Source organism: Carassius carassius, chromosome 27 (assembly GCF_963082965.1).
Source record: "Carassius carassius chromosome 27, fCarCar2.1, whole genome shotgun sequence".
In the NCBI taxonomy this organism is placed as follows: Eukaryota; Metazoa; Chordata; class Actinopteri; order Cypriniformes; family Cyprinidae; genus Carassius; species Carassius carassius.
Genome location: NC_081781.1, coordinates 12,325,487 through 12,352,738, shown reverse-complemented (window position 1 = coordinate 12,352,738; position 27,252 = coordinate 12,325,487). Strand labels below are relative to the sequence as shown.

Below are 27,252 nucleotides of genomic sequence, written 5' to 3'. Positions count from 1 at the left end.
AAAACAAGACCATGTTTAATGCATAGAAAAGAAAAAGTAAGGCCATAAGGAAACTGAAGACAAATTACCATAAAGCCAGTGAGCTTGAAGAAACACATGATTACAAAGTGAGAAATGTATGAAATGTACAAGTTAAGGCAGCAGTAATATTTTGCCTTCAGTTTGCATGAAAAAAAAACAAAAAAAATGTAAATCCAATTTACAAAAACAAGCCAGGAACACAAAACTGAGGATGTGCAGATAGGCAAACTGCCCTCTCTCTAAAGTCAGACACGTAAAAGTATATATATATTTGATGCATGATGACAAACATCAGAATTCTGAGTCAACCACAGGGGATATACACATGAGGTGACAATGGGCAAGTACATAAAACGCAAAATTCATTGTTTTTTTTTTAAATGTACGTTTGCCAAAAGAACATTTTGAGTGAAGAACAAGGCCATTTTCTGGAGCTTTCATATGTATTTATATATAATGAAATATTTATTTAAAAAAAAGTGTCTATACAGTGCATTAACACAATGCACAACCTTTTTAAGATCTTACAGGATATCTGATTCATGATTTGTTTTTTATGGCTGAGGTGATTTATTAAGAAATATTAATAAAGAAAGCTCCTATCCTTGATAGTCATCTTTTAAAATGTTAGCCATGCCAAAACTAGTTTTGCAAACCATTCAAATGCAATACATGTGGCTTAATTTTCATTCATTAAAAGTGTATTAATCTCGCTCAAATCCAAGTCCAAGTCAAATCTCTTAAGGTATAGCCCAGTAATGAACTTAGTCAACACCCAATAATGTCCTCTTGGAGATAAACATATATGTGATTAAATCAATCAAAAATCTAATTAAATCTTTTTTACTTGTGCGTGCAACACATAAATATGAGAGAGATATACCAGCTTTTAAAAGGAAGAAATAACGATGAATTATTTCTCTGAATGAGAACCGTAATCTCATGGCTTCTAACACAAAGTATCTCTCCCTCACTTTGGACAAACAGACAAGGAACATCCATTCTAGTTAAATAACATCTCAATTAGAAAATGGAGGTATTGAAAATGTTTCCTATTTTGGGGAAAAGAAGCCTAGATGATACTTCAGCCCTCTTCGAATCACAACAGCCACAGTCACACAGGCATCAGAAACACACACACACACACACGGACGCAGAGCACAGCACAGGTACTTCTTGACAAATAAAAAGGCAAGCATGTATTTGAATACAGTACAATGTAGATTGGTTCAACCCTGCGTCTCGCACAAGGAGATGTTGGAGATAGTGCTATGCGTCATGCTTCCATTGTGCTGTGCTCCTGTGTGTACGCGCGTAGAACGAAACAGAAAAAAAGAAATTGCACAGAACATGCAGCATCAAAGAGAAAAGGGCCTGGCTTAGCAAATCCTTGCTGAACTCTTCCCTTCACAAGAGGTCACAGTCATTGACGGAGCAGAGGTCCACAACGTAATCTGAATGCATTCATTTGTAATTAGTGAATCCTCTGTGTTGACGAGGTAAGCCTTTGAGTGCAACTGATCACTAGCGAGAAAAGGTGCGACGTGTTAAACTCGGGCATTTGCGCATCCCTTTGAGGGGTCATCCGGTGGAAGGGTCTTCCTGTGAAGAGAGCCGCTGGACTCCTCGGGGGCCATGCAGCTTGTAGAGCCCAGGGGCATGCGATTTGTTGGCAGAGGGATAGCTGTCGGATCTTAATTACTGCTGCTTTCTGACGGGTGGCTGCGGGGTACATGTTTGGTGAGAAGCTTTAGGGGTTACAGTCCTGGCCTGCGATGACAGAGAGAGGGGAGACTGCACACAGACTCAGGCTTCCTTAAGCAATGGAATATCTGGAGAAAAGACATGAAGAAAGTATGATGTTAGGCGAAGAAATTAGTATTTTACTACATTTAATACAAAAAAACCTAAAGAAATAGAATGTAGTTGTTTTTTTTTAATTAAAAATGCATTTTCACAAATACAATAACTTGAATACACCTATAATGAGATTATAATGTATGTACATGCATATATGTATATTCATATCATTTATTTATATAAACTCAACATATTTTTGTTAAATATATACATGCATGTGTGTGTATTTATATATATATACATATATAAACACATAAATATAAACAGCACACACATATATTATGTAAACAAAAACTTTATTTTGGCCGATTAATCATTTGACAGGACTAATGTTTATACATACATATTTCTTAGAAAGCGAGAAACACTAAATATATATATATATATATATATATATATATATATATATATATATATATATATATATATATATATATATATATATATATATATATATATATATGTATATATATATATATATATATATATAAATGTATGTATATGTATATGTGTATGTATATATATATATAATATATATACATATATATATATACATATACATATATATATATACACATATATATATATACACATATATATATATACACATATATATATATACACATATATATATATATATATATACATATATATATACATACATATATATACATATATATATATATATACATACATATATTATATAAATATATATATATAATTATCATCTAATTGTAATTAAAACATGTATTTTGCAGCTATATTGTGTTTAATACTTAGACACTTAAACTTGTTTAAATAATATTCATTAAAAAAATTCATCAAGCATAATTATTATTATTATTTTTTTTAGGACAAGGTCAGGTTAGGTAAGATTGTAAAATATCATGTGGTGGGACAGCCTCAAAACAATACTTTAATATTATAAATTTTTCATATTTGTAAAAAATAAAATAAAAGTGTACATATCCTAATATTAAAATTTACACAAAAATACATGCCATTAATTTAAAATAACCCTTAGATATAATATGCATTGGCCACATGGGTTTCAACATTAATATTTTTTTTTAGATGAATTTATTTATCATAGACATGTCTTTAAACTACACATCACCTCTAGATTTGCAAATGAACTCACCATCGCCATAGTCTTCAGCAGAGGTGACTGAGAGCAAGCTGTGCTGATCGCTGCTCTCGCTGCTGTGTCTGCGGTAGAGAGGCGCAGCGGCACCAGGCTGCTCAGCAGCCCAGGAGGGAGAGGATGAGGAGGATGGAGAGGAGGAAGAGGGCATCTGGTGAACCAACACAGTCTCTGCATGACACGAGGATGCAGCCGTCGAGGTGGAGGGAAAACTGTAACTCGCCTGAGCCTGTTCGAGAGGTTCATTCAAACCCTCGGCCTGAGGGCCCTCCGAAAGCACGATCTGAACCCGAGACTCAGGAGGGGGCACAGAACCGCCGCCTGCACCATACACTGCCTCTTCGTAGGAGGGCAGCGAGACCTGAACGCCCTCCACCATGATGGAGGTAGGCTGTCCTGACACACCCTGCTCACGGCTGCTTTGAAACAGAGAAGGAGAGATATAAGAATAAAAATAAGGCTATCAAATCCTGACCTGCCTGATCTTCGGCTTACATCACAGTGAGCTGATTACGCAACAGCAAAATACAGGAACAACAGCACCGAATGGCAGATGCCATATTTATCCATGTCCAACAGTCGGAATTACGATCGACTTTAAATCTGCATGATACTAACATTAGTACAGTACATTTATGTTCTCGAAAGATTTGGATGCATTTGTGCCAAAGGACACGTATGTTTATTTTCTCCTGAAGCCTTCTTATAACATCAAAATAGGTTAGGTTTTCATCACCATTTCCATCCTTTCACTTATCTTTGGAATTAAATAGGCCTTTTTTTTCTGCTGTTCCTTTAAGTGCTCAGTAAAAATGAGACAGGGCCTCACCGGCTGTGGTGGAAGGACTTGAGTTTGGGCTGAAGCAAAACGAACAGCACGACCAGCAGCAGGATGAGGACCACCGAGCTGGCAGTGGAAGCTACGATAGACAGAGCCGGCATGGGCAGGGGGGACTGCTGCTCCTCACCTGGAAGAGAAACACTTTGTTTGATTCACTGCCGTGTGTAATGCCAAAGAACAAAGAAGGTTTGTGGAGATATAAAACTAGGTATAGTTGAAAAAGCCAACTTAAACCAGCCTAAGGTGGTTAGCTGGACAACCAGCCTGGCCAGACTGTTTAAATCTAGCTTTTTTTTATGGTTTTAGAGGGGGTAATTTTGGCAGGTCATGCTGGGAAACCAGATGGCCAAAGAGCTAAAAAAAACCTTGGCCTGGTTTAGTGTTTTTTAGTAGGGATAACTTCAATAAACTAATACAAATAGATCCAAACATTTAAATTTAAACAAAGAGTACTCAAGTTTCTTTAAACTTTTAACTCTCATCCAGTGACGGAGTACCCAAAATACTCATATATATGATGGTTGATGCTTAAAATTCTGCTTTCTTTGAACTACATTTTCTGACACTAATGAAATCACTCGATTAGTTTGTACATACCTACATTACAGTAATTTACCAAATGTACAATGATTCTCTGTTCTTAGTCTGGTAATAAGAAGGAAAACTATCCGTATGTGACAAGACGGCAGAGTATCCCAATGGCTGAGTTTGTGGATCAAGCTCTTGCTGCTGTGTGACATACCTTGCACAGAGTGACAGCTGATCTGCATGGGCGACTTCCACTCTCCATTGTCACAGGTTCGGAAATGGTATCCTCCTTTCAAAATGTAACCCTCATCACAGAAGTACTCAATCACAGTGCCCTGGGTCAGTCTGTGGCACGGCGAGGGGTGGCAGTTATATCCTCCGTTCTCTGGCACACTGGGTGGTTGACAAACTGTTGTAAAAAAACAAACAAAAAAAAACCTTTTGTGTCAGTGCGAGTAATAGGAACCAGATTTGTTTTTTCAACTTTTTCAATTTCAATTTTAGAAATATAATCTTTCGTCATGATGTGAACAGCATTAGCTTTCTTAGAACAGAATACAACTGATAAGTAAACAGGAAGAGGACGCTGAAGAGGGTTAAATTTAGAGCTGCAATTGATTAGATTAGAGCTGATTGATTAGAGCTGATTATTTTTTCTGTCGACTAATCTAACGATTATTTTTTCGATTAGTCGACTACTCTAACGATTATTTTTATTACAATAAATAATTAAATGTTCTTTTTTTGATTAGCTAATGAATCCTTTGGATAACTTTACAAAAAAATATAAGTACAACTTCTAATATAATATTTCAACCTTTATTCATTTTCAACCAATGTGGTTGAAGTTTTTACAGTATACAAAAATAAAGAGGCAAAGAAAATTATTTTACTATGGTAAATATGAGTTTACGATAGCGCTTATAATTAAACCACAGTAGCCACAAATTTACAGTTGTCTAAGAAGTCATGAAATGTTCTTTAGCATCACAAGCCATAAAATGTAGTCAGGGTTCTGCTATAGTTTAGCATGGTTTCCAGAGATCTGGAGCTGATTCGGGGTAGCTCGGTGGTCTGTGACTGTTGTCTCGCGGCGCGCTGTCTTTTAAGGGGCCGTTCACATATCACGTCTTTTGCGCGCTCAAGTTCGTTATTTCCAATGTATGCGCGCTCATAATGGAAGTGACGCGGTCGCGACGCGCACGCGAAAACAGGTGCGTCCGCACCGCATCGAGTTAAAAACATTTCAACCTTTCAGAATGCCGCAAGCATTAACAAGAACTAACCAATCAGCTTCATCCTTTCCAGTAACAACGTTGAAAGCTCAGCTAAGATTAAGGAACTGCTGATTATAGCTGTATATGGATTGCCATTTTGAGATAAATTTAGTAGCAGAGCTACTGCAAGCGATTTTTAGTGCTGCAAATACATTTATCCTTTGCTGAAATTTCCGCGAATTCATGGAGAGAGCACGTCATGGTTGCTTAGCAACGGCAGACATCCCAGGGGCGCAACTGCCCGAGCGCTTTGGAAAGAAGGAGAAAGCGGAGCGACTAGCGTTTTACACATGTTTTTAGGCGTAATATGTGAACGGCCCCTAACGCGTGTTCAAAACCCGCGTCAACACAGACTTACTTTATTTATTTTTTTTATCCTTACTTCAGCCACTATGGGTGATCATACCAATAACTTGTAATCTTTTACAAGAATATCAGAATCATGCAATGAGCAAGTCTGTGTTTATTAGACACTTATTAATATCACATCAGTTTGTACTTTTAGAATAGCCGAATCTGCTGCGGTCGTTCCATCACATCTGCAGCAGAGACCTGAACCAGGAAGTTGGTCACCAGATCACACGGTAACCAGTTAAACTGTAACACCGGAGAGCACCAGGATGTTTTCCTCTGAGGTGCTCATGCATCGCAGTTGTGCTGCCGTGGTACACCATATCGGTTTTTCAAAGGGAACAAATGGCCATTTTATTTGGCCTCTGTTTGAAGTATTCCCATACTTTTGATAACAGTGGTCTCTGTTTTTGTGATAGAATGCAACTTTCTCCATTCCCAGTATGCCATTATGCGAGATACGTCGACACGTTGACGTATTTTTGTATCGACGTAATCGATGATGTCGACGCGTCGTGGCAGCACTAGTTAAATTGAACATACCATCATTTTTGACACAGCGAGGTGGATCAGAGGACCAGTGGCCTGAGACGGTGCAGGTGATGATGCTGTAGCCATCCAGCGTGTATCCTGGATCGCAGCTGTATTGTAGTAGCGTGCCAACAGAGAACGAGCCACGATTGGTTTCTGTCAGGTTCCCATGGCCATGAGGCACAACTGAGGGTCTGGGACAACCTACAGGAGGAAAAAGAGCAGCCGTTAGCTGCTAACCAGTTCACATTTCCCTTGGGCCCAGTTAATGTCCTTCAATACAACTCTGAAAACGACAGTTATTTAATAATGATAAAAGCCGCATACTGGCTGTAAATGTAGACAACAAATCCAACCTGAAATCCTCATGATTTCGAATGAAGTGAAGTGCATGGATGACAATGTTCAAGTACGATCATATAAGCTCTTTTTTTGCAAAATGTCACAAAAAAAGTCCATTGCCTACTGTCAGTGACAGACGTAGCAATGTATAAGTGACACAGAAGTCATTTTTAAACCAATCAGCTCTCTGTTAGTCAGCGCAGCAAATTCACATAACAACATAAACATGAGTGAAATCTACACAGGGAACTTTATCACATTAACGCAAAACTCCAGATGGCGTGGATTTCTACTTAAATGACTGGATTTTGCCCTTGAACTTTCACTGAGCAACAGTAATTGTGACTGCAACTTAAAGCTGGTTCAAGATGTTTTGAAGTAAGACTATAAAAAGCCTACGTCTTCATGGTGGATCATTTCTGTCACTTTCACTTGCGATTATTCAGGAACTAACATCACAGACTGACAATGGAATTTTCAAGTGTTAAAATACCTCAAAATGTATTTGCACCGAACTCTAAAATTCATTATGTGTCATAGAGAAAAAGGCACCAGAAGCAGATCTTATTCTCATATTGCTTCCTGGTATTATATTGTATTATATGTATTATATTCCTCAAGTTAACAAAAACTTCACCCAGATCACACACATACAATGTCCAGCCTTGAGATGGATAACAGAATACAGTTCTGCCCTCAGGTTTAATGGCATAAAGCCAGTGGTGTCTCTTTCCCCTCTCATTTTCTCCTTTCTCGAATGCAAAAAAAAAAACCACACATTTCCTGACCCCCTGAGCCAAAGCTTCATTCACACAATAGATCATGTTAAACACGTAAACATGTTTATCACCTCATTAAATTATCCTGCAGAGAGAAAGAAAACAACTCAAACAAACAGGGTCTGTTTGGACAGACCCCCTCCATCACTGTGTTTTCTAATCTGAGCTTTTAACCTGCTCTTAAGCTGCGATCAGCCGATTATGGACTCAGAGGATGGACATACAGCTCTATCTCTTCTGTTCTGACACCAGACAAACAGTCAGGATACAACCACACATGCAGAGCTTCACCATCTATTATATCAAACATGTGCAACATCTGTAAGCATGTGATTTTTTTTTTTTTTTTTTAAGTTGGAGTCTATGATCTGTATTTTAATGCACTTTTTAAAACGGAAATGTCTGATTCTGAGTGGATAAGCAATATGACGACAATTAAGATGACAAAAAATTGCAAACCTCACCTACTTTGTTTTGCCCTAGGTTTAAATGAAACTAGATCATGAGACTGTTTGTTTTCCTTGTTGTCATTTCATTGTTAGTTCGTGCGTCACTGAAAGGCAGGATCAATCAGGAAAATGAAAGAATGGCAGAATTGCGGAAGAACATTTGTTAATATCGGCTGCTCAGACCTGTCATGACAAGTTGGACTGGGCCTTCACGACATCTGTAATCGATTGTACACTTGACAACAGATACCTATCTTAGGAGTACCACATGGGACGGGGTATGTGTCAGAAAACATAACGTCCAAGGTTCCGACTGAAATTCCAATGAACCTGTTTGCCTGGTAGAAGTTTTGTAAGAAACTAGGTTAATTTTGTCTAAGTCGAATAGCAGATCAAATTTACCACAAAACAATTTCTTAATGTGCCCTTAACTGGATCCCTGACCTACTCTACTTAACACTAATAATCTGAATGAAATACGACTCGTTTAGACAAAGGGATGTTTGGAGAGAGATCGCAACAATGAAACTAAATGTCAAACACATGGTCTTAAACGGCCTTCACCCTCCAACTGTCCACAAGGCAGCACCCAGAAAAAAACAAAACAAAAAAAAAACAAGGGATTTACAGTGGAATGAAATTCTAATTATCCTTCATTACAAATGGCTGTGGTCTAAAGCGGATCATATTACTGACCACTGCAGTGCGCAGCTGCTCAGTGAGACCAAAACCCCGCGGCCCAGCCGTGGATTAGACCCTACAGTCTCAAAAAAAATCCTCCCTTTTAAATATGTTTTTGTTGAAGATCTCCTTATTACATAGGATGAAGTGTTTTTCCAACTCTATTGTTTTCCTCGGATCTCTCCTAATTCAAATCCCTGAGACTGCTGTCAGAAAATGGCAGAAGGGGGATTTGTTCTTCTTTCCCATTTATGGAATTTGTAGAAATGGAGGAGGGTACATCTCTAATAGTTATAAATCTAAATTAGGAATGGGCAGTATGACCAAAATCTTAAATTGCAGTATGATTCATTTTATAATCACAATAACCGTATATCATAACTTTTTTTTACTGGAAACACAGCCCCAAAATATTTCATAATTATATAACCATGTGGTAAAGTCTATTTTTCATCCTCAAGTGACATAAGTAGATCATAAAATGAAAGTGACTATCTCATTTGAAAATGAATAGGTCTGGTGTCAGTACATAAACCGCTTTCATTTATGAAATACTTTTTGATTCTTTTCTTTTTGTTAAGTGAAATAAGAATATAAACTAAAACTAAGCTAAAATAAATTTCCATGACAACAATATATCCATCCATCCATCCATCCATCCATCCATCTATATTTCAGTAACATTATAAGATAGAAAATTTCAATTATGTTAATAAAATACGTTTTAAATTACACCTGTTAACACAATAACTCTGGGAGTCGTAAAATACTAAAATTAAAAAATTAAGAAACTAAAGGTAAATAAAAAAAAAAAATCTATAAAAACCCGGCACAAGGCTTCTTCCATATGTACAAAGCAAAACAAAATGATTTAACATTACAGCCATTTTTATTTATATCTCTGAAAGAAATGTTTTATATTTACCAAGGCAGCATTTACTTTATCAAAATAACAATATAATCAGTAATATTGTAATATATTATTACAATTTTACTTTTGATTACAACAACTGCTTTCTATTTTAAATTTTTTTTTAATGCGATTTATTCCTGTAATGGCAAAGCTGAATTTTCAGCATCCGTTCAGTCTGTAGAAATCATTCTAATAAGCTGATTTGGTGCTACACAAGAAACATTTCTATACCAGCTGACACATTTCTACAGTCATAATGCCCAGCTCTAACCTCACGCAGTGATTCATTCATAATAGATGTTTGTTCATTGAATTCTTAATACAGTTACCACCAAAGCCAGCTTCACAAACCTCCTGAGATATCCAGTGGTGTCGGCCAACGTGTTTATTGCACTGCAAGTTTGACAAGGTTTATGATATAAATGCACAACAGCTGCTAAGATACGAGACTCAACCTTGACATAACATGTCTTGAATGGTTCTCAAAGGGGATAATAACAGTATGTGGTTTCCTTCTTGCAAGAAAACCCTGCATGAGAGAGAGAAGGCATCCATATGTACAGGTCTCATGTTTCTGTGTACATAACATGGTTTGGACGACATGAGTCCTGCTGCCGGCGGGAGAGAGGGTTGAGTTGATATGTGTGAGTGTATGTATGTGCGCTTACTGTAACCACATATGTTTTGAGATGGACTCAAAGGGTTAAAGGGAAACACAGCAGGGGCGTTGCATATCTGTGATGGGAAAAGCTGACTGCGAGAGATAAAGCAAACCCACAGCCTCTCACGGCCGAGCAGGAAGCCGGGTTTCAGCGAAAGGGGTGTCATTCCTACAGGGACAGAGGAGAGGAATACGTTTCCACACGCACATTTCTCATAACACAAGAGAAAAAAACCACAGCAGAAATAGATGAACTTGGCTGCTAGAGCAAAACGAGCCCTGACAAGACATCATCCAAGAGACTCTCCCTAGATAAAAGACTGATCCATTCGAAATGAATCCACCAAATCATTAATGATTCAAAACACAAACATCGACCAAGATGTTGAAAAAATTTACTCGGGACCATCCTTTCAGCACTCTTAAATATTTCCTTAGTGCATATTTTTTATTTACTGACACACAGTAACATAGACTGGAAACTAGGGGAAGACAGAGAACAAGCAGCTGACAAATCAATACAAATTTATAATTAAGGATGCAATGAAATATAGCCAATATTTTATTAAGTCTATAATTTTCACGGTAAGCAATAAATGGCTGATATTATTAAACTGTGATATTATTTTGTATCCAAATAAATAACAAAAATATATTTTTTAATGTAGCAATGTAATGTATTTAGGCATCACGTAGTGTAGTATAAAAAAGATAATTATGAGATTTATTAAAAAGTACATTTAACGGTGTTATTAAATTATATTTTTAAAGATTACCTTCAAATATGCATTAGAAGACTGTGAAAAAAATCGAAATCTAAAAATAAAATAATTTAAATATCCAATATCAAAAAATTAAAAATAAAACATTTACAAATCAATTTAAAATGTCTAATGTCAAGCCATAAACTAACACAGTTAAGTACTGACATATCTTGCTAAAATAACAGATAATATTGATTACTGGCCATTAAAAAAGTTAATTGGAATAAAGTAAATAAATCACAGCTTTCAATAATCACCCACAATTTCTAAAGCAATTCATTCCTAATATATTTAGTGTCTTTTTGTTTGGGAGCACCCATCATACCCTAAGAGCCGTTAGACATGGACAGCAGCGGGGCCTCAAATAAAGCCTGTCTTCTGCGAGACAGAACAAAAGCATTAACCCAAGCTCCACGTGTTCTTTATTATGCCCTTTTTCAGCCCGAGGTCGGCAGCTGACTAATTTAAGCAGCCCGTCCTCCTTGAACCAAATCGACTGGGAGGGAAAACCGAGAGACACAATCTGACAGAAGACACAGAGGAAGACTCCATTGTTCTTCTAGTCTTTGTCACAGTGAAAAGTGGCAGATGGGTGTTTGCACCCTTCTGATTCTATTCAGACAGCTGTGAGGCACAAGTAACTCCTCTTCTGTGTACAAAAAGGGAAACAAGGAAGAGACAGAAAGCAAGAGGGGGCACTCGGTGCCCCTGCTGTGTCTGCTATCAGCGGATGGCTCTAAACACAGTGCTCTTGTGTTCAAGATCTGCTCTGTCTTGGCTCACCCACTCCAGGAATGCACTCGGCCCACAGCTAATGACAGACTGGATCCTCTGTGGTGCACACAAGCAGTCGGAGCAAAAGCTGCTGCCAGTCAGCCGCCTGGATGCTTGGCCAGCAGCTGTACTCAGAGGTGCTGACATCCATTGTGCTGGCTAATGGCTACTAGGAACATGAGTGTGAAAAAAGCATTCGTTTAAACGGGACTAGGCGACTTAGGGTCAATGGTGAACGGCTATCTAACACGGTCCACACAGACAGATGGTGCTTCTTGTTGTTTTGAAGCAAGCCTGAAAGTTTTTTTTTTTTTTGGCAATGCTTAGTAAAAAAGGGTGGAGTGTTGTTTTCTCAGAAGGATCTATGCAAATAGTTTCACTTTTTAAACCTCATGCCAGTGGCAGAATACAGTCACATCACAATCCAACAAAAAAAAAATTTTTTTTCAATATGCAAAACACTGGTAACAGCAATCTCATAGAATTAGTCCTTAAAATAATTTACACTGGCCGAAATGTAATAAAGTTCTGAAAAAAAAAAAAAACTCACCTTATGTTGCAATGCCCGATTCAAAAATGAATCATTCAAACCAGTTCTTTGAACCAGATCAACTGATTTACTAAAGAGATCCAACTAAACAGAATTATTTGCTCATGAATCAGACACCAGATGACTAGTTTTTACTGAAAAACAACTTAATTTGGGTCTGTTTCACATCTAGAGTTATCAGACTTTTATTGGATATTCACATTATTTTTAATGTATGCACAGGTGGGGCCATTTGTAACTTAAATGTGCAAAAGCTTCCAGCATCAGCCACTTCCAGTTATTTTAGCACTATAAAGACAGTCCTCTGTGCTGGCAAACTGGTTTTTGTTTTCGGTATTTTAATTCATTATCATAATTCTAAACAGGTTTGTAGCGAAAATAGTTTTACTGTTCACTAGACTTGTTTTGTGCTTATAGCAGCTAATGAATCGCAAGTTTCGCACATTCAAAGGAAATCGCTTGCAGCATTACAAAATAGGTAGATGACATGACACTTTTTTTGCTGCTTTTTTATTTGCTGTAACATATCTGAAGCTTGAAAGATTTGTTCTTTGTAATTACATGGAAAAAGCCCTAGTGCAATCTTCAAAACTTCTCCGTTTTTTTTCTACAGATGTAGAAAAACAAGTTTGAAACTGAAATAAAGAAAATTAAGCAACAAAATGTATACTCTGCATATACACAACTCGATTTACATCTACTGAGAAAGATTGTAGGCTAATCCTCATATAAGGAACAGTCTGTAAGTCACATATTTCCTCATAATGACTTGATGTGAATCAGGAACTCTGTCTCGCCTAGCTATACAAGGCAAGATGTGGGTTCTGTATCAATTGAATCACCAAAAGAGTTTCGTCATTAAAGGCGACAAGATGAGAATGGGTTTTTATAAGCTACCGTGGGCCAAACTGAGTGATTTCCCTGATGTGTAATGAATATTAGAAATATCCACTGATAGTCACAAAGCTACAAACAAGTGTACATGTAAAATAAATAGGTCAAAGATAAAAATAGAGAGTATGAACTCAATCGTGCCATCGTGTTTGACCAGGGTGTGGAGTAGTGTTGTCACGGTACCAAAATTTCAGTATTCGGTACCGACACCAGTGAAAATTCACGGTTCTCGGTACCAATTTCGGTACCAAAGCAAAACACAAAAATATGCTAATTAAAAAAAAAAAACTTAGCACTAAAAAAAAAAACAATGCCATTCTTTATACTTATTTAAAATTGTGTTTAAAGTTTTTCTACAAGTTATATAATTATGAAAAACCGTAAACTAGTTTCACCCAAATTTTATTTTTGTCTTTTAATTTATGAAATTTAAACATTTTATTTTTGGTAAATAAAGGGGATTTGCTATTAAAATTAAAACATGGAAGAAATAGTGATTTATTTCTTTAAAAAATAAAGTTTTATAAATTTTTTCAACAGTAGTAGCAGTATAACATACATTTTACTAAATAATAGTAATATTTCTAGCACAATGCCTTTATATAAAAATTAACTTTTAGGCCTAATGAATGCATATTTGTCATTTTAACTGAACTTAAGACTGGTGGTGAAGCTTAAGATTTGGTCATTGAGGGTTTCTGTAAAAAAAAATAGTAATAGATCATATTAATTATTATTAAAAGATAATACTACTACTAATTCTACTATCATACTAATGTATATACAATGCACTATGAATTGATGAGCTGCTGGGTTCATGAATATTAATCACGTTGTCTGTGTTCGGTCAAACTGATTTGCTGAAATCAAAACAGGGACGGTACTAGATCAGCGCCAGCCAATGAAATTGCCATTTGCGCATTAGCTCCGCCCACTACCGGTGAAACCGGTATGTCTTCTGCTTGTTCGAAAATGAATGAATAATTCTAAATGAACTCCATTATTTTGACAGGAGAAGACAACAAAGAGTAGTTTACATATAGCGTGTCGATTCAGCATGGTAAGACTATCGCTCTCTCTCTCTTTGCATGTGTGAGAAACAGCGCTATCAGTAAAGCGACGGTGAGTCGCGCCTTCACAAAGAGTTTACAGAGCATCAGGTGCGCTGTGCGTCCATTGAGATGAACTGAAAACTCTGAAGCTCAGATGCTGAAATTAATGCAAGCGTCATGCGCTTCAGTCTATGTAGTAAATAAACCCGCACGTCTCTGCCATTCATTAATTCACACAGAGACGCGCAGAACACGGATTCATATTTCAAACAACTTTTGTGGCTTAACATTTACAGATACTGGTCCATATGGAGATTTGATTTGATTAATTTATGCTAACTTTGACAAATTCCATGACTGTCCATATTAAAATGTAAGTTCCATTTTCATGACTGGATTTTGAGATTCCGTCCTCGTTTTCTGCTTCGCGGAAATCATAGCGCTGAACCGGGTTTGAACGGGACCTCGGTACTACCGGTACTTAAAGAAACCTGGTACCGTCACATTTAAATTTTTTTAGTACCGACTTCGTACCGAAGTACCGGGTCTTTTGACAATACTAGTCCACACTAGTTTACAGAGACTATATGTCGGCCGAAAGAATGGCTTTGCCAACAGCCTTTTGAATTTTAAAACTCACAAAAGCAACACCCTATGTCCTGTGCAATTGCAAGTCCTCATCAAGTTTTTGAATGCTGTAATTTTCCACAAAGAAAACAAATAACATAAGCCCTGTGATTCATATAATTCCTAGTTGCTTTCATGAACACTTAGCGTAATGAAAACGACTCAAATGCTTTGACACCCACACTAACATCCTCTAAAATATTTGATATAAAATGTAGGGACGGAACATCTGCTAAACTTGTGGTATTAAAATAAGCAAGGTCTAGAAAGCACATTAGCAATTGTGCTATTTTGTTAACAAGATAAAAAAATTAAGCCTAAAATTCTTCAAGCAAAGATGAACAATAGTGGTTGCAGCCGTTGATGCAATGTATAGATGTCTGGCAGTCTGTAGGGCCTTAGCAGGCCATTTCCCAGACACTGGACAACATATTACAGCAGAAAACTAAGTTAAAGAGCCCAGAGAACTACCGTATGAAACCATAAGGGGAAAAAACATAACACTCAGTCCGAGTTATGGAAGGGAAGCAGACATCTACACATCTGTTTCACATGGATTTTCCAAAGAAGAATCAAGTCTGTGCTGTAACTTGTTTAAAGTTGCATTACAACGTAACAGAACCAAAACCTGAGGAATGTAAAGTTTATCATTTCAGTTCGGTTTATAAGTTCAGTTCAATTCACAGTTCTCATTTTAGTCATATAATGTGCCTCAAACAAACATCACTTTTACTGGGAAATTTACCATCAGGTCATAATAGTAAGTACAAGGGCTAATTTGCAAGCATCTCTCAAACCCACACAAACCATGTCCTGACGCAAATTAATAATTATATCTACACTACCGTTTAAAAGTTAGGTAAGAGGTCAGTAAGATTTTTTTTTTTTACTTCTGAAAGAAAATAATATTTTTATTTAACAAGGATGCATTTAATAGATAAAAAGGAACAGTAAGGCATTTACAATGTAAAAGATTTCGATTTCAAATAAATGAAAACATCATTTCCACCAAAATATTAAGCAGCACATTTGTTTTCAACAATGATAACAACTGTATTTTTATTGTATTTTGGATTTAATAAATGCAGCCTTGGGGACCTCAAGAGACTTTTAATATTTTAAAAGTTTAATATTTTACTGACCCCAAACTTTTAAACAAGCCAAGTGATACAGTTAATGTTTTTAGCATGCACATGAAAGCACCTGAAAAGAATCAATCACCATTAAACAATTTGTGTTGGACAATTCCAATTATTTCTGCTTTTTTGGTTATTCACAATGCCTATTTGTCTATGCTATGCTAGCACCTCATCCAATGTCATAATGGTTTGAATCCAGTCTTTACAGAGGTGAGAATTAACACTAGATAACATATGGAAGCGGTATAGTGACAAATCAGAGTAAAAAGTGAGTAACATGGGAAATTCCTCTAGCTCACAAAGTACCTAGTGCTAAAAACAGTGTGCCTTCAGGGAGCTGCTTTTCCTCCACACTCTGAAATAGTGTGGGCTGAGTCAAGCTACAGAAACCCTAAGATCAGCCTCTGAGCACAGTAAGTTTTTTTTTTTTTGCCTTCCTGTGCTACTTCCTCTGGTTTGTTTTTGTTCACTATACATGTGAATGAAACGATGCAATAGCAAAGCTTTTTAAAAAGAATTGTTCTAAATAACATCATTTTATAAGTAAGATAAGATCTGGCCCCTCCTTGCAACTCCAAGCTTTGTGGATGCTTAAATGTTACACAATCACTATCTAGGTGCTTTGCTTTGTAAGAAGTACATTGAATGTTTCAAGAGGTTCACTGTAAAGTTGCAATCTGCAAATTGCAGGACCTGTCTTGACATTAACATTAATGACCTGCCAATCGAGATTCTACATGGCCAAAAGAATGTGCAGACCCAAATTATAGGTATTATTGGAACATTGCTGTAGGGATGCGCTCCCATTTACATGCATTGATGTCTTTACTGGAATAGCAAAACCTATTAATCAAAGTGGGTGTGTACATTGTCGTGGCCATGCTGTATAATATGATTCTTTGTTTTGTGTAAAGCACCAACAATTTTATCAATAGATCTTTGTCGTCTTCATCACTGTCCACACATCTGATTCAGGTTCCTCTTTCAATACTCTGAAGCCTTCAACAAGTTTCCCTTAACAAGTTCTACAACAGTCCAGACCGATACAGATCACAGGACTTCAAGCGATGGGTCGATTTGATGCATTTATGCCCACTAAAGCCCTGCCTAGGGAACACTCAACCACCTAATGGAGAAATTATCAACCCTTTCTCATAAGAATGAATAATAATGTGCTAACTGATGATTTTGGATGAATTAATTCTGTACAAAAAAAGTAAGATTAGTAGGTAAAACATGGGGGCATGAGCAAATCATACAAAACCTAACAAATTATATTGTATAACTAATTCAACAGTGTATATATATATATATATATATGCACACTGAAGAGGAGATGGAGAGAAAGAAAAAGGGTGCTTAGGTGGACACTGAAAATAACTGCCAAAATATGGCGCAGTATCATCGACAGACTTTTATCGGATGACCTTGAAAAATCATCCCTTCTGTCCGTTGCTCAGTGTGTGGGAGGACTAAAAATGTAGCATTCAGCCGGCGTACTAGATCCATGCCAAACACGTGTGAGCAGCCATACATCCATGCACACACACACAAACACACACACACACACTACTTGGGATCAGTTGGGACACTTTTGTCCCTGGCTTGACTTTGTGGTGCTGAATCAATATGAGGATGTGGCTGCTTGGGATCAATGGTCTAGCCCAATTCCACCGACCCTTAATCTCTATCATTTATTCACCAAGCTTAATGCTCTCAGTAACTCATTACATAAGGCAAGAGACACTCATTTGCCTATTGAGCTGCGTTCACGTGTTGTTCAGGGGAAATAGTGCAGATGCCGTGTGGTTTTGGGAACGGAGAGTTAAGTGCTGTTCAGACTGGATTATTTTTCAGTTCGGATGGGATTGGAAGCATCCACATACTCCATTTAATTTCATAATTTACTACTGGTCATAGTCATAAGGGGTGTTTTCACATCGGAACTATTGGCAAAAATACCCACTTTTTGCTCATACCAGGGGAACTAGGAACTGTTTGGGGGAACTATATTAGTCTCGCATAGCCAGGCTTCAGACTGATGGCAGAAGGTCTGGGAACCTTTGGCTGCTTTGAATGGCCAAGAACAGTCCATATGACTGACAGGTAAAGCAACCAATCACTTTTTTTTGTACCACGTCAAGTTTAGGGGTGTGGAAATGTTTCCACAATAACAAACCAGTGAGTGAAACTCTTGGACATATTTTAAAGGGCATATGCCGCGAACTTTACATAGTAGGGATGGGCGTTTTCCGCAAATATCACATTCGAATATTTGAGCTCACAAAAAGCGAATATTCGTTTATTTAAATTAAGTTTAATGAGACAGACGTTATTTTTCAGCAACATTTATTGTGTCAGTCATTTTGAACAAGCTTACACACAATAGGGCTGTCGCGATAACCTCAATATTGTAATACCGCGCTATTGACAAGCAAACCGCAGAGGAAAGATAGTAACCGCAGAAACCGCGGCAACCGCAGTGGTCAGGTTTTTTTTTTTTTTTTTTTATGAGGCTGTGGCCTTCTTGTTTTTTCAATTTGTCACTGTGCATTCAATGTTAAATAAATGAATGATACAATATGGTTACGACTGTAATTTTCTCGCGAGCAGTTGTAGATTTACTGTGCTTCGTTTGTTTTGAATAGGCCGGCTGAAACGATGGGAGGCGCTCAATCTCGTCCCAAAACCTAATGTCACGTCGCCAGTTTGGGAACATTTTGGCTTTCAACCCAATGAAAAGGGCGAGCCAGCGAATATAGATGAGCCGATATGCAAAATTTGCTGCAAAAAGGTTCCTGTGACGCGGCAATACATATAATTTGAGGTCATCGGGACATTCTAAAACACTTAACGTGAAAAACGCTTAACGTGGTTTAATGTACTACTAATACAGTGATATTAACAGACCAAACTCACTCATATTAATAAAGTATACTATCTACAAAAAAATCAGATGATCCCTGAATATGAATTCAACGCGTTTAATAACATGTTAAGCCTTTTCCTCCCATAGAAAACCATCATAAGGCTTAACATGTTACTAAACAACTTGCATTCATATTCAGGGATCATCTGTTTTTTTTTTTTTGTACATCATATACTTAATTAGTATAATGTTTAGTGAGTTTGGTTTTTAAAAATCACTGTCTTAATACATTAAGCCACATTAAGCGTTTTCGGTTGGGAGGAAAAGGCTTAACGTGTTATTGTTGCATTCATATTCAAGGCTCATCTGTTTTTTTTTTATAGATCGTATACTTTATTAGTATGATTTTTAGTGAGTTTGGTCTGTTAATATCACTTAGTACAGTAAGCCATGTTAAGCGTTTTTCACGGTAAGCGTTTTAGAGTGTCCCTTGTCATCCAGCGCAGCTGCCCCCTCAAGCATCAGGTCGCGGAGCAACATCAAAAAGAACAGCTGAGACCGGCCGACAGTTAGGAATAGCTGAAGCCTTTGCGAAAACCATTGCGTGTTTTGTAGCTGAAAACCTTTAACAATGCGTGCAAACAAACAAAAGTACAGATTAAACCAAAAAAAAAAAAAGTGAACAAAGAAAAAACAAAGCAGCCTGCAGCAATTAGGCTATTGTAGAACGTAGCCTACACTTAACTTTGAAACTTTGAAACTGTCAGCAAATCTTTTTTGCTTTTTTTTCTATTGTTTTACATGTTCTTGTTAAGAAATACGTGCATGTAAACATGATCGGGAGAAAGTTGGCTCCTTAGTCTGTTAACAATAAGGCCTGTTTTTGGAGAAAACGCGCTCTGACGGCACAGACGTTGTCGGGACTCACAAATAACGGTGTGCTAAGTGAATAAGTTTTGTGAAGCGCTTCGTGTTTTCGTTTCACCACAGAATGGGATCCTCATCTGGTGGAATACATGGCTCCAGCAAGAACTGTTCCCACTCGTCTCGGCTGGACTCTCTGTAATCATCGCTGGAGAACTGGCTCAGCCTTTTCCGACGAGTGGGCATTGTATCCTCTTCATGGTTGGTGGCGGCTGCTGCATCCGCACCACTCGTATCAAGGAAAATGTTCTGATAATGTTTTTAGTAGCAGAGCTACTGAAAGCGATTTTTTGTGCTGCAAATCCATTTATCCTTTGCTGAAATTTCTGCGTCTTCACGGAGAAAGCGCGTCATTGTTGCTTAGCAACGGCAGGCACCTGAGGAGCGCTTCTGCCCGAGCGCTTTAGAAACAAGGAGAAAGCGGCGCACCTAGCGTTTTCCACGCTTTTTTAGGCGCGATATGTGAACGGCCCCTTATTCATTCATTAATTATTTTTTGCTTGCATACATCTTCAAATATGCAGTGGAGAATCACAGGAAGTGACCAAATTAGGTTTTATTGTGTACTTTTTTTTTTTTTTTGCAAAATTCGAATATAATTTTTATTTATCGAATAATTGGAGCATAATGAATATTCGAATGTTCGACTATCCGTGCACACCCCTATTACATAGTTCACATACTTCTGAAAATCCAGCATTTAGTTGATCCTGATAAACTCTGATTGTCACAGTTGTAAATATGATGCCTTTCTTCTTCCATGAGGGGGTTTGGCTTCACAGTATCTTTCTTTTCAGGTGGAATGTTAAACAATGCAACATGCACGTCTCTCTGAAATCATGTAGATTTCAACTAATCTAAGGGAAAGTGGGGAAGTCGTGGCTTAGTGATTAGAGTGTTTGACTCCTAACCCTAAGGTTGTGGGTTCGAGTCTCGGGCCAACAATACCATGACTTAAGTGCCCTTGAGAAAGGCACTGAACCCCCAACTGCTCCCCGGCCACTGCAGCATAAATGGCTACCCACTGCTCCAGGTGTTTGTGTGTGTGTGTTCACTGCTGTGTGTGCACTTTGGATGGGTTAAATGCAGAGCACGAATTCTGAGTATGGGTCACCATACTTGGCTGTGTCCCATCACTTTCTCACTTTCACCTGATGATCACTTTGAATTTTGTGTGCCTTATGCATCAGATGTTCAGTCAGTGTTCATTCCATCTCGTTATCACCAAACCCACGTTTGTAAATGCCGTGAATAAAGACGTTGCTGTCAGTTGCTTCAGAGTTCACACTGCCGGTGCCAATGCAACGCAGAAAGTGGTTCTCTAGAAACTACCCTACTGGCTAGTTCCTCAAACTACGTGGTGTATTTAATGTTGTTTTTTGTTTTTTTTTACCCAGGAAGTTGGCCGAAAGGTCTACAAACATAAAATGCTGAACCACAAATTCACCTGTCCTTCTCAGATAGATAAAATAAAATCTCATAGGGCTACAGAATGACTTGAGCTTTATAAAAACACACCTTCAACTGCCTGTCAACATGGACATCTGTTTTTGTTCTCAAGCTAAATCTGCCATGAAAAGCAAGATATAGAGCTAGGTTGGTGAGGGAGATGCTGGATGAGACTCACACAGAAAAGGGGCAACAGACGTACACACACCCTCAGTGGCGATTGAAAGAGATACAGAGAGAGAGAGAGAGAGAGCCCATCCCCCACTAACACCTCCCAGATGTTTGACTGAAAACAAAGAAATGATGCTCATTTTATTCCATCCGGAAGCTTAAGACCAACGGTTATTTCTGTTATCAGAGCACTGAGAGTGACACATACAAAAGAACAAAAACCTTTGTCTTTGACATCAGGAATCATAGATGCCAACAGACAAAACCCACTAAAAACCATCTGTGACTCAGAATTATGCAGAAACTGAATTCAACATAATTCACTGAAAAAACATTGCCTGACACCGCCATTCCTGCAAGTAACTTTACATATTTCATAATCTAAGGACATTTTACATCCTATGAAATCAATGAGGCAGTTGTCAGCATCTTAAATATCAGTGTCAGAGTGGATGGCAGTGGAAGGTTGAGGCGTAGGAGGAATATGGAGGAGGTTTTTGTGAATAATCTCACCTGAAGCTTGGCCTGTGGGGAGCATGCCAAGGAGGAGGAGCAGAAGGGATGTGGCGGCCACCCTGTGAGCGAGCGAGGCTCTTGTCTCACACGCTACCATTCCATTGCACATTTTTCAGCCCTGCTTGTGCAGCAAGAATCCTCTCCGGCTGAACCTAGCGACAGAAACACACACTTAGTAGTTAGTGTATTAAAACAAAACATTTATGAGTCCTTTACAATGCTCACATGGAATTTGTGCTTAAAGATATTCACTTAAATCAAGTAGATTTCATAAAACAAGTCTTAAACCAAGAATCAAAATCTTTCTGTCACAGATGACAAAAGTGAGCTACATTATATTTTATGACCATAAATATTGTTTACCTTTAGAAAATGCATTTTACATATTTAAAAATACATATTTGCATATTTAAAAATAAAACTCTCTACAAAAGTAAACCACTCTACAAAAGTAAAAAAATAAACCACTCTACAAAAGTGACTCACACATTATCAATGATCAAAGCCAGTTTTTACTCACATTTTTCTAATTTTGCAATGTTTTTTTAGAACTATGTTCATGGCGAGTGCCAGGTTTAGTTATTCACAAATAAAACTAAAGAGGTTTAAGACTATTATTTTTCTAAAAACCTAGACTGAAGACTAAATTTGGCTTTACTTGGTTAAAACCCTTTTCTAAAGTATCAACAAAAAACAAAAAAGTTTCTCAAAACTGTTCCTTTTACATTTTTTTAATATTTAAATAAATTTCACAAAATTCCACAATTGTATCCAGACAATAGTTTTTAATGTGTGAAAAACTGAGCATATAGAAGTTATAAGCAGTGTTTTTAATTCAAGAACAATGGAACAAAAATAATATACCGTATTTTCCGGACTATAAGTCACACTTTTTTTCATAGTTTGGCTGGTCCTGCGACTTATAGTCGCATTCATTTAGAACCAAGAACCAAGAGAAAACATTACCGTCTACAGCCGCGAGAGGGCGCTCTATGCTGCTCAATGCTAGCATTGAGCAGCATAGAGCGCCCTCTCGCGGCTGTAGACGGTAATGTTTTCTCTTGGTTCTTGGTTCTAAATGAATGCGACTTATAGTCCAGTGCGACTTATATATGTTTTTTCCTCATCATGACGTATTTTTGGACTGATGCGACTTATACTCAGCTGCGACTTATAGTCCGAAAAATACGGTGAGTTTCATCATGGTTCTCAAAACTACCTCACATGAACGGCGTGAGAACTGAGAAACCACAAGGAACTGAATTGCTCATATCACAATACATCCTACATTTTATACTGATTATCAACAAAAAAAACACAGAACAGATGCTGCAGGGTATCCATGTGATGTATGGTGGTGTTTACATTACATACAAAGCCTATTAGCAAATGCAATAATGGAGAGTGTTAGAATCACATTACTTTGTACTTAAGGAAAAAAACAAGTGTGTGGCCATTACACAAATGAGAGCAGGTGCAACAGTGCTGCTAAGTGAGCACAAACCATTTGTCAGCATTCCACCAAAACAAGATACGTACGTGTGTGCTGAAGGCAGATAAAGCTCAAGAACATGGGGTGCATGAGTCCCAGGAACAAACAGGATGCTAAGGCTGCAGCTACTGCTCCCACATGAGGCCAATCTGCCACTGCCGCCACACCTTTCCCCTCCTCACTGGAGAGAAGCACTAGGGTGCCCAAGGAGCACAAGGAATGTGACGCACATCCCACTGGCAGAGAAAAGCTTGCCTGCTGCCTCATGTACCAAACAGACTGGAGCAGAAGAACATTCTGCAACAAACTGCTCAGTGCCAACACGATCCCAGAGTGGGAAAACTGCAATTCAGTCTGGATTCAATCAAAGTGACTAAGGTGTTGTACAGATGGCATCCGAGTAAGCGCATCGACTGACACGGCGCACAAATATTCAACAACATCTGCTTGAAAATATTTTCAAAAAGAGATAAATGACCATATCACATGCTGTATAAGAACCAAACATTTATAAAGTGCACCAAACAACTCCATTGTGGATGTAAAGATCTAGTTCACCCTAAAAATGAAAATTCAGCCACCATTCACTTGCCCTTATGTTGTTCCAAAAGCAGTAAGTTAATATTTAGTCTAACGTAGTAGCCAGACCTTCAGACTGATGGCAGAAGGTCTGGGAACCTTGGCCACTTTGAATGACCAAGGCCCACCCAAGAGGCCATATGACTGACAGGTAAAGCAACCAATCATGTTTTGTTTTGTGCCGCATCATGTTTAGGGGCATGGAAATATCCCAACAATAACAGACCGGTGTGTAAAACTCTTGAACATATTTGAAAGATTCTATGCCCTGAATATTTCACATACTTTTGAATATCTCATCGTCACAGCTGTAACGACACATTTCTTTTTCGTAAAAGATCGTAAAAGAATTCTTTGAGAATCAATCGGTTTAATCAAAGTCTACATTCTTGTTGGCTTTCGATTAAACATCTTCTTTCAACTGATTTTATTATTATCTCTTTATTAAGTTTTTGAACCATCAAAGTTTTGGTGGAATGGACTTTCAAGTGAAGAAGAAATATCTTCATACGCATTTGCAAACATTCTGTTGGTTTTGAACAACATGAGGGTGCGCACTAGATGGCATTTTTGGGTGACCTATCCCTTTAAGAGATCTGATTTGTACTTGAAAGCAATTCTTTACTACTTTGTGGTAAAAAAACATTTTGGACCACATTTTAAAGCGTAAAATGACAAGACAGGCCAGATGCCAAAAGAAACGTGGCACCACAGTTCCTGCTTTATCATACCAGAGCTGCCTCCAGGTTTTAACGTAAAAGGGTTTGAGTGAGAAATATGAAAATGCAGAGCCCTTCCAGCTGTCTGGAGTTTAGTAAGAGATGGAAGAGGAAAAAAAGCTGAAAGAAAGAAACAAAATAGCAAAAAGTGTCCAGGCTGCATGACAGTAAATAAACAGCCTTTTGTTAAGCATATTATGGCCCACACAGTTCCTTTATCTACACCTTTGCATACAAAAGGCAATGAGGAAGAAGGGGACCAATAAGAGTTTCTGAGGGGAAGTTGATATCAGGTTGCTATAAATGATATCACATTGAAACAACCTCCTGATCAAGTTTCAACAAGTCAAGTCAAGCAAACTCCAGTAAAGATATGTACTTGGAAAAAGGTGTTGGTTTACAAATAGTACAAAATCAAGGCAAGAACCAATGCATGCTGGCTCCAAACCAGACACCAGCGAATTATAATAAAGAAATTACTGGTAGGCAGATGAAACTAATCATGTTTTTACGACAAGAAATGTCATTATGGCCTCACTACAAAAACGAGCAGCACATTTTTATTTGAAAAAAAGAGTCCATGTATTTGGAGGTGGAGTGTGCTGAGGGACATGGTAATGTAGTTATTCTATGTAAGAGAGAAATAAGCCCCAGTATGTCCGGACTTAAAGTCACACGCGCGGACACGTGCAACTGTTCCGAGAGCAGAACGAGCACAACAAAGAGAACAGAGTGTGTCCTGAAACTACTGTGAACGCAACACTTTTGACTTATGAAAACAAACAAAAAGAGAGATATGCATCACTAATAATCGCGGTTAGGTTTCCTACAGTAATGCACTTTGAGGTTGTTTCTAACTTTTAGATCACAAGGTTTTTTTTCTGCAAGTCCTCTTGCAACTTAAAGTGTTTACAACACAGTGCTTTGTGTGCGTTTGTGTTTGCGCTTGTACGTTTCAACATGTAGTTTTTGCAAAACGAATAAATAAAACGGAATGTATTTAACAATTATACGCCGACTGAAACTCTGGAAATTTACACGAAAGAAACCGGTTGACTCAAATACAAATACTACAACGACGATATTTAAGGTCCACCACTGACCGAAATAATACTGTAACACCATGACAACAATTAACCTATAGTTGTCCATACATCTAAAACAAAATCAGCTGTTTGATAATATACATACAACATATATTTAGCAGATAAGGGAAGTAAAATGGAAGCCTATGGGTAATGGGAAGCTAACAACAGGCTTTGTCCGCATCGCCGGACTGGCGACTTTTGTAATCGCGTTATGACATACTAATTAAAAATCACATTTCCACATGAACCTCGCCGGATAATGACGTACGGGCGATCTGATTAATTTATACAACAAATAATCGTCATCAGCATTGATTAAAAAGACCTTTCAATTTAACCGGAACAGTGGTTTTGATTGGATTAGGATTCACTAGCGAGCTAAATGGCTGTGAATTTTAAAGTCCTTTAACAACCAATATCTTGCCGAACTACTATTTATATTTTTAAGTACGTTAACGTTACGCAGGCTGAATCATTTGGCTATCGATAATTGTTAGCTTTTGCGATATCAATTGGTTCAGATCCTAAAGACTCCGTTTAGGCTAACCGTGTTAGCTCAGCTAACGTTAACTAACCTTCACAACGCAAAAAAGAGATCTTACCAGTGAATGCCCTCCTCTTTAAAAATTAGTATCGGGTCACCATGGAGCTGCGTCGAATGGATGTAAGTCCCAAGGTTACTGTAAACGCGGTTTATGATGGGATCGCCTGTATTCGGGGATTCTGACGGCCCTTTTCTGATCAACCGTCTACGGAGAAGAGTGAGCGTAGTAGTACCTCCCTACTGTAGGAAAGAGCTGCGAGCTCGACCAGCGGCCTCGCTCTCACACCGTCTCCATGACGACCAGGCGAGAGAGGGGCGGGGTTTACGAGGTCTGCTAGTTCATAGAACTAGTTCAACATAGATATGGCCGTGTCTTGTTTAAACTAGCATTTTGCAATATAAACGAACTACTACTTCATTATTTTGCCTAGTCATTTACACGGAAATACATCTGGTATTTTCTGTAAAATGAAAACTGTTGTATGAATGAGTATTCAGTGAGTGTATACTTATTGTTTACTGTTGAAGGGCAATGTAATTGTGGAATCGCAAATTATGATAAGGACGATTTTACCTAATTTGTAAAATATTTTAAATTATACCAATTTTTTATAGAAAGAAACTCGACTTATATTTTGCTGAGTGAAACCAAAAAGTAAATTGACAGTATTGAATACTTTGACTAAAAAGCCATAATGAATAAGTCTATAAGTTTTGTGGACG

At 37.8% G+C, this 27,252-nt stretch overlaps 1 protein-coding gene across 2 annotated transcripts; it reads right to left on the bottom strand.

Annotated features, from left to right (window-relative positions):
* Positions 1-50: 50 nt before the first annotated feature.
* Positions 51-26,819, bottom strand: LOC132106754 (sushi domain-containing protein 6-like). 2 transcript variants are annotated; one of them, XM_059512723.1, is made up of 7 exons: positions 26,588-26,819; positions 22,105-22,259; positions 6,566-6,757; positions 4,609-4,803; positions 3,855-3,993; positions 3,023-3,444; positions 51-1,853 (listed from the first exon to the last, which is right to left on the bottom strand). In XM_059512723.1, the coding sequence occupies exons 2-7, from the start codon at positions 22,214-22,216 to the stop codon at positions 1,828-1,830; spliced, it is 1,086 nt and encodes a 361-aa protein (XP_059368706.1). In that variant the 5' UTR covers positions 22,217-22,259; positions 26,588-26,819; the 3' UTR covers positions 51-1,827. The 2 variants fall into 2 exon arrangements, with proteins under 2 accessions (XP_059368706.1, XP_059368707.1); XM_059512724.1 differs by having other exon boundaries at positions 3,023-3,441.
* Between the last annotated feature and the right edge of the window lie 433 nt (positions 26,820-27,252).

Coding starts and splice junctions, on each gene's coding strand:
- LOC132106754 (XM_059512723.1), bottom strand. CDS start 22,216: ATGTGCAATGGAATGGTAGCGTGTGAGACAAGAGCCTCGCTCGCTCAC. Junction 3,445..3,854: donor AAGTCCTTCCACCACAGCCG/GTGAGGCCCTGT, acceptor TCTGTTTCAAAG/CAGCCGTGAGCAGGGTGTGT. Junction 1,854..3,022: donor TGCTGAAGACTATGGCGATG/GTGAGTTCATTT, acceptor TCTTTTCTCCAG/ATATTCCATTGCTTAAGGAA.